Source organism: Berghia stephanieae, chromosome 3 (assembly GCF_034508935.2).
Source record: "Berghia stephanieae isolate SIO BIC M18660-M18661 chromosome 3, UCSD_Bste_1.3, whole genome shotgun sequence".
NCBI lineage: Eukaryota > Metazoa > Mollusca > Gastropoda > Nudibranchia > Aeolidiidae > Berghia > Berghia stephanieae.
The window spans coordinates 52,292,639-52,305,386 of NC_088362.1; the positions used below are offsets into that span (position 1 = coordinate 52,292,639).

At 30.7% G+C, this 12,748-nt stretch overlaps 1 protein-coding gene across 50 annotated transcripts in view; it reads left to right on the plus strand.

Annotated features, from left to right (window-relative positions):
* LOC144967993 (androglobin-like) overlaps positions 1-12,748 on the plus strand; it is a 141,479-nt gene that overhangs the window by 116,231 nt on the left and 12,500 nt on the right. For 21 of the 50 annotated variants that reach the window (XM_078905853.1, XM_078905857.1, XM_078905850.1 and 18 more), the window contains 4 exons: positions 3,683-3,724; positions 7,435-7,485; positions 8,766-8,795; positions 11,887-11,907. In XM_078905853.1, coding sequence (XP_078761979.1) covers positions 3,683-3,724; positions 7,435-7,485; positions 8,766-8,795; positions 11,887-11,907 — 144 coding nt within the window. Of the gene's footprint in view, positions 1-469; positions 497-3,682; positions 3,725-7,434; positions 7,486-8,765; positions 8,796-11,886; positions 11,908-12,748 lie in introns of all 50 variants that reach the window. The other 29 variants (XM_078905855.1, XM_078905879.1, XM_078905868.1 and 26 more) reach the window with 7 other exon arrangements.

Consider the following 12,748-nt stretch of genomic DNA (forward strand, 5'->3'; position numbering starts at 1 on the left):
GAAACAGCAGTATCGGCTAAAAGTTAAGTGTTTTTTAAAATTTATAATATATATCTATAATATCTGTATTTTAAGTTATCAAAAGCTTTCCACCCTTATAGCACACTATTGTGTTAGTCTGACATACTTCAATAAAATGAAGTAAATAGATATCAAATTGCCATCAATTAATTATTTTATTCATCACCAAAACACCCATATTATACAGCTGATCACGTATACCAGTTACATTTTATGGTTTGTTCATATCGTACCTCTTAGAAATTATAGGAAATTGATGCATTTATTATTTAAAGTGGTCTGAATAGATAGGCAATTCAGAGATAGACACAACTGATTTGAAGATGCCAAGAAATATTTCGACATTTGGCAAGAGTTTTGAAATCTAGCTGTCCAGATTTATTCAGGACTCTCCTTCTTTTTAAAAAATATCATTTAATAATGGAACAATTAATTATCCCTTAAAAAGGAACACAGCAGTCTGGTATCCATTCAGGTAGGGGAAATTAAAGTTGAAATTTCTTGGGCAAAAAAAAGAGAAGTGTTTGTAGCGGTCAATTGTCTTCTTGGTTAACTTTAATATAATTTTTCATAACACTGTAAATGTTTCATGACGCTCGGAAGGAAACATTAATAACAATCACTTTTAATGTAGACTTATTTTTATTTCTTCAATAACACTAAGGACACAAGGTTTATGACATTATTTCTTCAATAACCCTAAGCACACAAGGTTTATGACATTTTCACGATTGGCATTTATAACAGGTGATGGATCTTATAAACAGATAGGTATTAATTGGTATTTGTTCACTTCTTTTTTTTTTCAATTTGAACAATTTTATTTCCTTTCTTTCTCAAATTATGCCAATGATTACTATTCAGATTTGTTCTTGACTCGTCTTCAAGGAAGGCTTGCTGTACATTTCTCGTTGCATTTTAAATCTTCAGACATCCTATACCAAATAAGGCATATAATATGAAACATATATAATCGCTGCAATTTTAAGTTTGAGTCACCATCATTGCCCCTCAGTCCTTTCATAGTAGATACCATCAACAAGGGATTTCTATATTATTTTCGATCCATACATTTATTGTCCAATCATATCTCTCTCTCTCTCTCTCTCTCTCTCTCTCTCTCTCTCTCTCTCTCTCTCTCTCTCTCTCTCTCTCTCTCTCTTTTTTTTTTTTTCTCTCTCTCTCTTTCTCTCTCTCCCTTTCTCTCCTTCTCTCTCTCTCGCTCTCTCTCTCTCTCTCTCTCTCTCTCTCTCTCTCTCTCTCTCTCTCTCTCTCTCTCTCTCTCTCTCTCTCTCTCTCTTTCCCCACACATCACATTACTAAAATATGACCTATTCCCATCCATCTTCACATTCCTATTCCATATTTCATTCAAATAGAAAATTCATTTAAACAGAAAATATAAGCCTAAACATGAACTTTTGAGAAATTAAAGGTTTATATTATCCGTCTTGAACAATACTAAAAGTGAAAAGATCTCAAATAATTATGAAATAATAATTGCCTTTTATGACAGGTGAAACGTCAGTTAAAGAATCGGGTATTTATCTGGTTTTGTTCAGTTTTGTTATTATTATTTTTAGTTTTCATCTTTTTTTTTGTATAAAATTTCTGACATTTATTAAATTATTATCTTAGCCTCAGGCAAATCCTCACATGTAAGGATTGGTGTAAGGTTTTCGTATTTCTATATTTTAAATGGCCACATATTATAATATCCAAACAATAGAATCAAGCCATATCAAGTAGTAATATTTCCTTTCACCTCTATCAACTTTTATTCAATAACTTATTTACTTAATCCTCGTCAAGCCATGGGGCGCATAAGGCATCTACCAAGGACCATTTCAGTCTGTCGGTTGCAAGGACGCCGATGTTAATCCAAGTTAGGCCAGACTCTTTCAGCTCATTGATCGTCTCCAGTTTTTCTTCTCGTCTGTCTCTTCTTCTTTTGCCATATATACTAAATTATGTATCCATCTTCGTTTTTCTCTGGGATAATTTCCTAAGTTCAGATCGTGTTTTTTTTTCCAATTCTATCATGTCTTTTTACTCATAGAGCTCTTGTTTCGTATGGGCTATACCTTTTTTTTGGGTTCCTTGTAAGGCTTGTCTGACTATGTTGTTTAATAAATATCTTGGCAATTCTAATTATTTGTCCAACGGTGCAAATTTTCATACCGTTTATCACATCTGTCCATTTAAAAAAAAAATGTTACTCTACCTTTCAAACTTAAACATTTTTCTAAGGCACTATCTGTGTATCAAAAGTTTCATCCCCATACTCCTTTTCCACATAGAAATTTGAAAAGTTTATGTTGCAGATTCTTTGTTTATTGTTAAAGATAACTATCGCTTTGTAAATGGATCTTGAGTTATATTTAATAATGCCCCCCCCCCCCCCCCACCCAAAAGAAAGGCATCAACTATTTTACAAACCGCCATTCATATTAGGGCAAAGTGGATCGGTTTATCAATTAGGTATTCATTGGTTTTGTTCATTTTTTGGACACGTATTTGAATTTCCTTTTTTTTCTCTCATATATTTCAAATTCATGTCAATGATTAATTAATCATGTTCAAACTTCAAGGAAGGCTTGTTGTAAATTGAAGTTTTATTCAATATTTTTATAGTCGTGATTTTTAAATTTACAGCGACAGCGATATGTTTTGAGGTTTACATTGTTTTATTTAGTATCTGAATAATTCTATATCGATATTATCGGGGTAATATAGTAGCCTTTCACTCAATGTAGATCACATTACAGTTAATCATAATACAAGGCACAATACATTTATTTGTTTAATTGCACATGTATTGCAAAATACGTCACATACTTGTGGGTCTGATAACCGGACACAATTTTGGGTTTGATTTAACATGGTTGTAACAATGTTATAGTACTTCGCATCGGTTTGAAAGTATTTCTTTTACAGCAAAGAGCCCATACTAATTTGTCTTATCAGACCTGCAAATAAGTACATATTGGTAACTAACATTTTACAAAGAAATATTTATTAAACGAGACCAGATTTCAAATTTCCTTCAATAAAGTTGTAATTAAAAAAAACAACAATTATTACAGATTTCTAGTCGTTTTTTTCCCCATCTTTAATTTTAAATGTTTTACTGAAAAACATTGTTATACCACCATGGTTGAGACCAGGGTTTATGTGCTGATCCAGCGATTTGGTTATAATATAGCCAATAGTAAATGCAGATCATGCTCATCATTCTGTTATATGTCAGGTTGCTTATAGAACAGTGTGGTAGGGTGATAAAATTTGATAGGGAAAAGTATTTTATAGTCCTTATTTATTTTAAATCTTTCCGTTTCATTTTTATCCAAAGTTTTGGAAAACAGTTTGAATATATATACAAGATTAACTGACAAGAAATAATTATAAACCTTATTTTATATGTCGAATTTTCTTATAGTGTTTGATTTGTTGGAAACAGAATTCCATCAACGGAATTTTTTTTATCACATAGTTGTTGTTGTTTTTGTTGTTGTTGTTGTTGTTGTTGTTGTTGTTGTTGTTGTTTCGTATACTCTGAAATTTTCTCATCGAGTACATGAAAATTCAACATAAGAAATTCATTTGTTGCATATCTTAGGTGTTTATAGCTTATAGTCCACCCTATATCGCTATTTAACAGATTCAAGAACAGCACCCGATGAAAAACTCTCAGACTTGAAAGGTTTCTTATTTTTCTCTTATGTTTCTCTCTCATTATGGTCAAGACGCTGCAGACATTTGTGACTTACGGTATTAAAACGGCATTATCGGGATGACTCTGTCCCTCGAAAAAGGGAATCAAGGAATAGAATATAGAGAAATGCGAACTTGCAGTTTTTTGTGCAATGACAAAATTTGCATGTTTTTATTCTCCACAATAATGAATAGAAACCAATCAAAAGTTTCACATTTGTGACTATTAATTCAATTTTCAATTCAGCATCTCATTCATCCTGACATAATACTGCTTTGAGACGGTGGGTCACATTTTATCTATTTTGTTTCTCTTGCTTTTTATTGTGTTTTCATAGTATTTACGCTTTTTTTTTAAAGATTCATTTGAATTTCTGGCTCTACAGATTTGTATTCATACTGATTGAGTTTTTAATATTGGATCTCATGACAATTACAGCCGACACCATGACTAAATGACTAGATAGCACCGTTTGATTGCCTCATGTATGAATAGATAGTGAAATGCATTTACAGTTATGATAATTTAACATTGTGAAGCATTGCTAATTCTGTTTAAGAGTGGATTTGAAAGTCCTCCAAATCAATTCTTTTGAAATTTACTCCAGTGTGTCAGAAAGTTTCAGCATTTAATTGATGTTTAATAATTGTTCTCCTTCTCTCTCTCTCTCTCTCTCTCTCTCTCTCTCTCTCTCTCTCTCTCTCTCTCTCTCTCTCTCTCTCTCTCTCTCCCTTTTTTTTCTCTTTTTCTGTGTGTGTGTGTGTGTGTGTATGCATGTATGTTCCCTCCTCTCTCTCTCTCTCTCTCTCTCTCTCTCTCTCTCTCTCTCTCTCTTTCTCTCTCTCTCTCTCTCTCTCTCTCTCTCTCTCTCTCTCTCTCTCTCTCTCTCTCTCTCTCTCTCTCTACCGCTAAGCTACTTAAGAATTATTGTATATATATATATATATATATATATATATATATATATATATATATATATATATATATATTAACGATATTTAAAATGAATGTGTGGTTATTTGTACATGCGTGACTTCAACTAGTCCTCAGTCCTTATTTTAAGAGACTTCATCTGTGTTGAGTTTTTAACATTAAAAAAAAATAATTACGAAATCAAAGTAAGAGTCTTGGTTTTTGTTTCTTGTCAGGGGTGATAGTCTACATGTATTGAATTTAGCTCATGAGGTTTTGATAGCTGTAATTGTGAATGCTACGTTGTGTTCTAATGCTTGCGTTATTGGATATTTAGGTGTGATCTTTGCATGAATTTGACATAATTTGTCTTTTTATATATTTTTTTTTATCTGATTTTTTGTTGTTTATTTTCTTTATATTTTTATTTAATTTAGAAGTGAATTAATATAATTTTGTATAGTGCTCGAGACTGTTTAACATTCTCTGATCTATTTATTTAACCAGTTCGTCATCCGTTGAGAAAACAACTGATGATCTCAATTTTCCTTGCCAGAATGCTTTGTCATAATTGTCTGCTTGCTGTTGGGATACAGTGATGAAAACTGAGGACTTAAATTAATAAGAAATCGATGTGATATATCATGTGTAGATACTTACTTGATTTTACTTCTCTCTTGTCAGAGTTTGAAAAGACGACTCTCTTCCCTTCGGTTTCTTCTTTTTTTATTTGTGTGTTTTCTTTTTGTTTGTTGGTATTTTTGGGGGGTTTTTTTTGTTTGTTTGTTTGATTATTTGTTTTTGTTTGTTTGTTTTTGTTTTTTGGTTCGAAAAAAAATATTTTTCTACATGATATCCCCTATATTTAAAATTTCGACATGCAGACATTTATGATTAGATTATTTGCTAATGTGTAATAAACTAATTGTTTTGTGCATGCCATTTCTTTCATTAACAGACATCTCAATATTATTTTTAATAAGTGTTGAATAATATTCTTACACTTCGATGATATAAAATGTAAATATATGTTCAAAAGGAGTGAAGTCATGTCTAGATATTGTAAATTTGGTCTTGGTGAATTTTTTTTTTTTAGAAATACGGAATATTTTTAATACAATTTGCTCAGCTTTAGAGAATGACGCTGTAAAAAGATGATTTGTATAAAAAGATTTATCTAACTATAAATTTAAAGGACAATCAAAAAGATAGGTAATATGTCATTGAGATGTGAGATGACATAAATGGGAGATTATTTACTGTCACTAATATTATTTCTCCCCAAATGGTGACCGACCTCCAACTTTAAGTGACCAGTCAACCATGAAAATAATTTTTAAAATGAAAAGGTGACCACCAATCAATGAGATATTTGAATGTGATGTGGACGCAGCGTATTAGAGATAATTGTTATAAATTAACGACTAGTTTCCTTTAGTTTTCATAAAGAGACAGGATGATGGGTGGAATTGATGATGCATAAATTTGTTAACCCTATCCTTACTAACTACAGGAAAATCGTCACATTCGTTATGATACAACCAACATTTTTCATATTCAAATTTCTCTCGTACATTATAAAATTTAAAGAAAATGAGCAGTGTGTAGTAGAGCATGTTTTACTTGAGAAATTACGTATCGCAAGAACTTACTGTGTTGTGTTTGAGTGATAAAAAAATATATTTTTGTGTTAAATGGGTGTGACGTTTTGGGGAAAATCCTGAAAATGGCAGGTAAGGAGAGAGTTAAAGTCGCATATGTAAGATTAGCACACACTTGTCTTGATGCAATCAAGTAGTTTTCAGGCATTCCCATTTGCTAAACTGTTATCAAATAAGTTGAGCAATCAACGCTATAAATCCAGTCATATTAAGAAATATTCAATATTGGTTTACTTTTTAGATTTTGATGTGACTAAATTTGGTTTCTACAAACGAGAACAGATGTAAAGTGCAATGTGAAAATCACAAATTATATGTGATTATTATTTTATTAAATCTGTCAGAGTGATTTTTTAAATTCACAATATATCATCTGGACATGACTTTTATCTCAAAATCTCATGAACTTTATATTTTGTATTTTTGATACAACATGATTTTTAATGAGACTTTGGAAATAAATTTCAATACTTGTCATGGTTTTAATATTTTCTTTTCTTACATTATGCGAGCAAAATCAATATGCATGTAGTGAAAACTGTTGAACTACGAGGTACTTAGTCATAGTTGGTCTATTGCCCTTATAATCTTGTTTCATGTTTTACAATGCCTGCTTTTGGTCAGGTACAATTTTCAGCTATGTTTTGGTATAAACCCAATAGTAAAAAAGTTCATTTCTTACACTGGGAAAATCCCAACTCAAGTAAAACAGATAGTATATTAGATAAAGATCTGAACAAGTGTGTATGAAAGGTGCCAGAGAAAACAAGAAAGAAAAATACAAGAAAAAAAAAACATTTAAAAAAAATCAGTCTACCATTCATGGTAGCACGTCTAACTGGTAATCAGAAGGTCTGAGGTTCGATCCCCAGTCGAGGTAGACTGATTTTTTGGAATGGTTTTTTTTCTTGTATTTTTCTTTCTTACTTTCTCTAGCACCTTTCATACACACTTGTTCAGATCTTTATCTTACACCGGTGCCTTCTCCTTAACTTCTTAATTTGATATTATATTATTAGACTATGAGTCGATGAAATTGCTCGCAGGAATATTTTATGTAGTATTTTTTCTTCTTTCAATCGATCAAATGTGATGTTAATTCATTGGTTGTTGTTTTTCTTTCAGCCACTGGATCAGCCAGTGTCCGTGGATCTGCCAAGCCCAGCAGTAAAAAACGTAAGTACTCATTGGCCAAGACCAAATAAGAAATGATGCGGTCTTTGGTGTTAAAAAAAATGTTTAATCCAAATTCATAAATATAATACCAAACCCTCTCCCCATACATACACAAAATATAAAGAAAGAAAAATAATGATACCCTAATGATACTATAAACTTTTCCAACTTTCAAGATGATGAAATCATCATTGTCAAAATCATCACTTATTGGTTTTATTTGATTAAATTGTAATTTGAAGTTTATAAAACTGTTTTATTTTATCCATCATGATGGATATCACATGTTTTACCCCAGCAATCACCAACTTAATCCATTTCCATTCACCATCCTTAAAGATTATTATATAGCATTACCTATTTGCACTGTCAAGATCTGTATCCCATCATTTTATTTGGATAAGTCGTATTATTTAGTCCATTCGTATTGGTAAAAAGTAATAAACAAAAATGAAAATAACAGCTTCTGAAAAGAGCAAAATACCAAACACATAACATTTCGGGCTCAAAACCCTTCTTCTGCCAACAGCAACAATGAAAACATTAATACATTACTAAAAAAAAACCCAGATTGATGAACTGAATATTTACCTGTCATCAATCTGGTGTTTTAGTAATGTATTTATGTTTTCATTGTTTTTTAAGATAAGATATACTTTATTGATCCTGAATGGAAATTATCACAATGTTACACATCAATCATCTTTATATTAGCACATATTTATACATTGTCATGAACTAATTGATGAAAATACGAAGATAATTAAAAGCAAAATAAACATCAAATATAATAAAATATTCATAAAATATACAGCAGTTATAAGCAATGCTATAACAATCGGACATGAAAGTAGAATAGAGTTGTAATAATGGATTTGTAATGTAAATAGAATTTTGAAAATAGATTATGAACGATTGCACATAGCCAACACAGGTTGATAAAAAGTAAAAATAAAGCATGGTGTTGTTTTTTGGGGGTTTTTTTGTTGTTGCCTGAAGAAGGGTTTTGAAGTTGAAATGTTCCGTGTTTGGTATTTTGTTCGTTTTTGAAGCCGTTATATTCATTTTTTGTTTATTACTTTATACAGTCCACATCTTCCAGCAGCTATTATCACTTTTATTCGTATTAGTACAAGATTCCACCAGTGGGAAGAGCTTGTGAACCTTTTAATACTCACTGTCAGTATGATAATGATACTCAAAAGTTACTGTTAAGAAACTAGAATACATTACAAAATTCATTCGATTTTTACCTAAATATTTACTTTAAATAAATTCAGGTCTTAATCAGTCCAGCCATTCTACCACAGGTATTAGAAATACATAACACGATATCATTTTGTATTCAGTTTTTAATTCCCTTATTATTTATTCTGTTTTGTTTTGGTTTTGTTAATTCAATCCATTCATGGGTTTCATACTATTCTCTCTAAAGTTGAACTCTAATAGCGGTGGTTTTCGCAGATGTCTATTTATTTATTTGTTTGTTAATTTATTTATTTATATATTTATTCCTTATTTATTTATTCATTTATTTATCTATTCCTTTATTTATTTATTTATTTATCCACCGTTTTAATAGTTGATAACCCACAAATTCATTTAACAATTAATCTATTTCTATCAGATATTTAACGCGTGAAATTAAATGATATTGGTGTCCCGTATTATGCTGTCTGAACACTATATCTTCCTCTTCTGAGCTGATTAAAGAAATTTTAAAAAATATAATGTCTTTTTCATCTCTTTATTTATATATTTATCATCATCATCATTTATTTATTTATTTATTTATTTGTTTATTTAGTTATATATTTGTTTGTTTATTTATTTATTTTCTAATTTAATTAATTGGAATTTTTTGATTTCCTTTATTTTTATTCATTTATTTATTTTTGGAAAACGGTGGCACCTATTATAGAATTCGTAACAAAATGGTTTAACAACTCTGAAGTCTTGATAAATATCAAATGGCCTCCACTTGAGTTGAATGTGATAGTTCTGATACCTTTGACTATGAATCTCCATTTGCATTGACAATAAATGGGCTGGGTTTTTGTTATTGTTTTCGGATTGGGTTGGTTTTTTTTGTTTTTTTTTTTTTTGTTTTTTTTTTTTGTTTTGTTTTTTGGGGGGGGGGGGGGGTTCTATTTTTTATTTGTTTTGTTTCGTTTTTTAGTTTATTATTATTATCACTATTATTATTTTTTTAGGGCGGGGGAGGGGTGTTTTTTTTAAACATAAAAAGAGAAACATTCAACTTAAAGTGGACGGTTTTATTACATGTTTAAAATAAATTAATAAATATATTTATATATATATATATATATATATATATATATATATATATATATATTATATATATATATATATATATACATATATATATATATATATATATATTTATATATAATATATATATATATATATATATATATATATATATATATATATATATATATATATATTTAATTATCACCCGTGTTTTGTTGTTATTTACCCATTTATTTGAAAAACTAATATTCTCATGTTCTCATATATTCATCTATTTCCTGTGGCGAAGAAAATTATATGACATTTCCATAGTATGGTTTGAATATAACATAACTTGACCGGATTATGATTTCACTGAACTAACATTAACTTGTGCTCATATTAAACGTAAACGGTGCATGCGCCGTTTGACTAAAAAAAAAAGCAAACAGTTAATAAAAGAGCTTGGGCAATTTCATTATAAGGAGAGGTTTGACGCATGATAATTATCCATTTGAAATACGATGTTGTCTTTTTTTTTTCATTGTTTAATGATTGGTTTGGTTATTTTGGATACAGACTCTTTTCAATTACATTTACTATAATTTCCTCATTTGATTGTTTTTGGACTTGAAAAACCATTACAAAAAATCTTGAGCACTTTAGCTTTTTGATTTTATTCTTCTCATAACAATTCCCTGAGAAACTGCGTTAGTATCTTATTTTTATACATTATTTCAATACCAGTACCAGAATTTAATTCAGAACTAATAGTCGAACAAGTTTTTACTCCCTGTCACAATGAAAGTCTGCTTATATATTTAGGTTATAATTTCTTAGAATTATTTTAACTTGAAAATTTTGTAAACGTTGAACTTAATACTGCTGGTTCAAGGAGAACATTTAAAGATTTTGTTAATCATCATTTATTCATTTCTCTTAGATGTGACAAATAAAGTTCAATAACATTTTTGTTACCATTTGCCCCCACCACCGCTCCCCCCCTCTCTCTCTCTCTCTCTCTCTCTCTCTCTCTCTCTCTCGCTCTCTCTCTCTCTATCTATCTATCTATCTATCTATATGTCTCTCCCCCCCCGCTCTCTCTCTCTCTCTCTTTTATATCTCTGCCACTCTCTGTCTCTCTTTCTCTCTCTCTCTCTCTCTCTCTCTCTCTCTCTCTCTCTCTCTCTCTCTCTCTCTCTCTCTCTCTCTCTCTCTCTCTCTCTCTAGTATTTATCTATCCCTCTATCTTTAGCTCCTTAGTTCTGTCTATTTTTAAAATTTATCTCTCTCCTCTCTCTCTCTCTTTCCCTCTCCTCATTTGATAATGATGGAGAGTTTGTATTATTTATTCATGAGTTTTGATTGAATCTGATAACTTATCGATGAAATCAATAATGCGATCCCTTAATATCTACTGTAATATTACCACTCTATTACCATACTTTCTATATTTCTATTCTATTATATGCGCGCACCCAACGACTTATAAGAATTTCCCATTGCTTATTTAAATAAAGCACCATAACAAATTGTTACACTTGTTATCAAGCAGACTTACATTTTATCAAATGATTTATGCATTCAAACTGTGTAATACGCAAAAACATGAAGTTAATTTATTTTGAAATATGCTTCAACTATCCAATAATTTAAAATCTAGTCAAACCATTACAAACAAATTAGCATTGTTTACTCTTAAATAGTTGCTTATATATTATGCCATGTTAATTTGAGGCGAATGTATGTTTTACAAGTAATAAAATGCTTTTGTCCAGGCTTTGAATCCATACCTGTATTGACCCAAACTCAAAATTTATGATATGCCACAGCGAGCGTATAATATATGTATATATATATATATATATATATATATATATATATATATATATATATATATATATATATATATATATATATATATATATATATATATATATATATATATATATAACTTACTGAGAAATCAAGAGAATCCAATGTAAAGTTTCAAATAATTCCATCTATCTAGCAAATGATTTCATGTAGGTAGCATGGTTGTGGTGCTAGAATTGTATCGTGTGTAAAAATGTTAGCTTTTGTGATACTAATCTCACAACCACTTTGTTTTCCCCTGGCACTGTGTGACGCCCTCGTCAACTTTTACAGATACCACACAGACTGAACAAGGTTGGTCCATGTAAAAAAAACAACAACAAAAACAACAAAAAGAATAAAACATCACCTTCCATCATTCTCATCATCATCATCATCATCATCATCATCATCATCATCATCATCATCATCATCAACATCATCATCATCATCATCACCTTGTCTTGCTTACGCCTCCCCTACCCCCATTCCCCTTGACCCTCCCGCCTCCATCCTCGCTCACACTTACTGCCTCCCTTCTCCTATCTACTCCACCCTCCCTTTCAATACTATAATATATCCTTAAATTAGCACGGTTCACAATTTAACTATAATATCATCTTTAATTGTATAAGAAAAACACATTGCACGATGTTTGTTGCGTGATTTTGTGTGATGATATAATTACTGTTTGCATAGTAATTGTAGTTGTAGTTGTATTATCATACGTACTACTATTGTTGTGGTCTCTTGCCTATCTCTGAATTTAAGTCAACCAAATTTTGTTAGAAGACACCTATTGTTTTTATATGTAAAAAGGCTTACATTGCTGGACACGACATTTATATTATTTGCTAACACAACTGGAGACCATATCTCTTTTTGTGTGAGTTTTAAACCGTCTTAAAACAAAGGTTGATCATGATAAGGACGAATGAATTAGTCTCCAGAACACATGTTTTATCTCGATATAGTTGTCAGTTGTGTTTCTCTCTTCTCTCTCTCTCTCTCTCTCTCTCTCTCTCTCTCTCTCTCTCTCTCTCTCTCGCCCTCCTCTCTCTCTCTCTCTCTCTCTCCTCTCTCTCTCTCTCTCTCTCTCTCCCTCTCTCTCTCTCTCTCTCTCTCCTCTCCTCTCTCTCTCTCTCTCGCCCTCCTC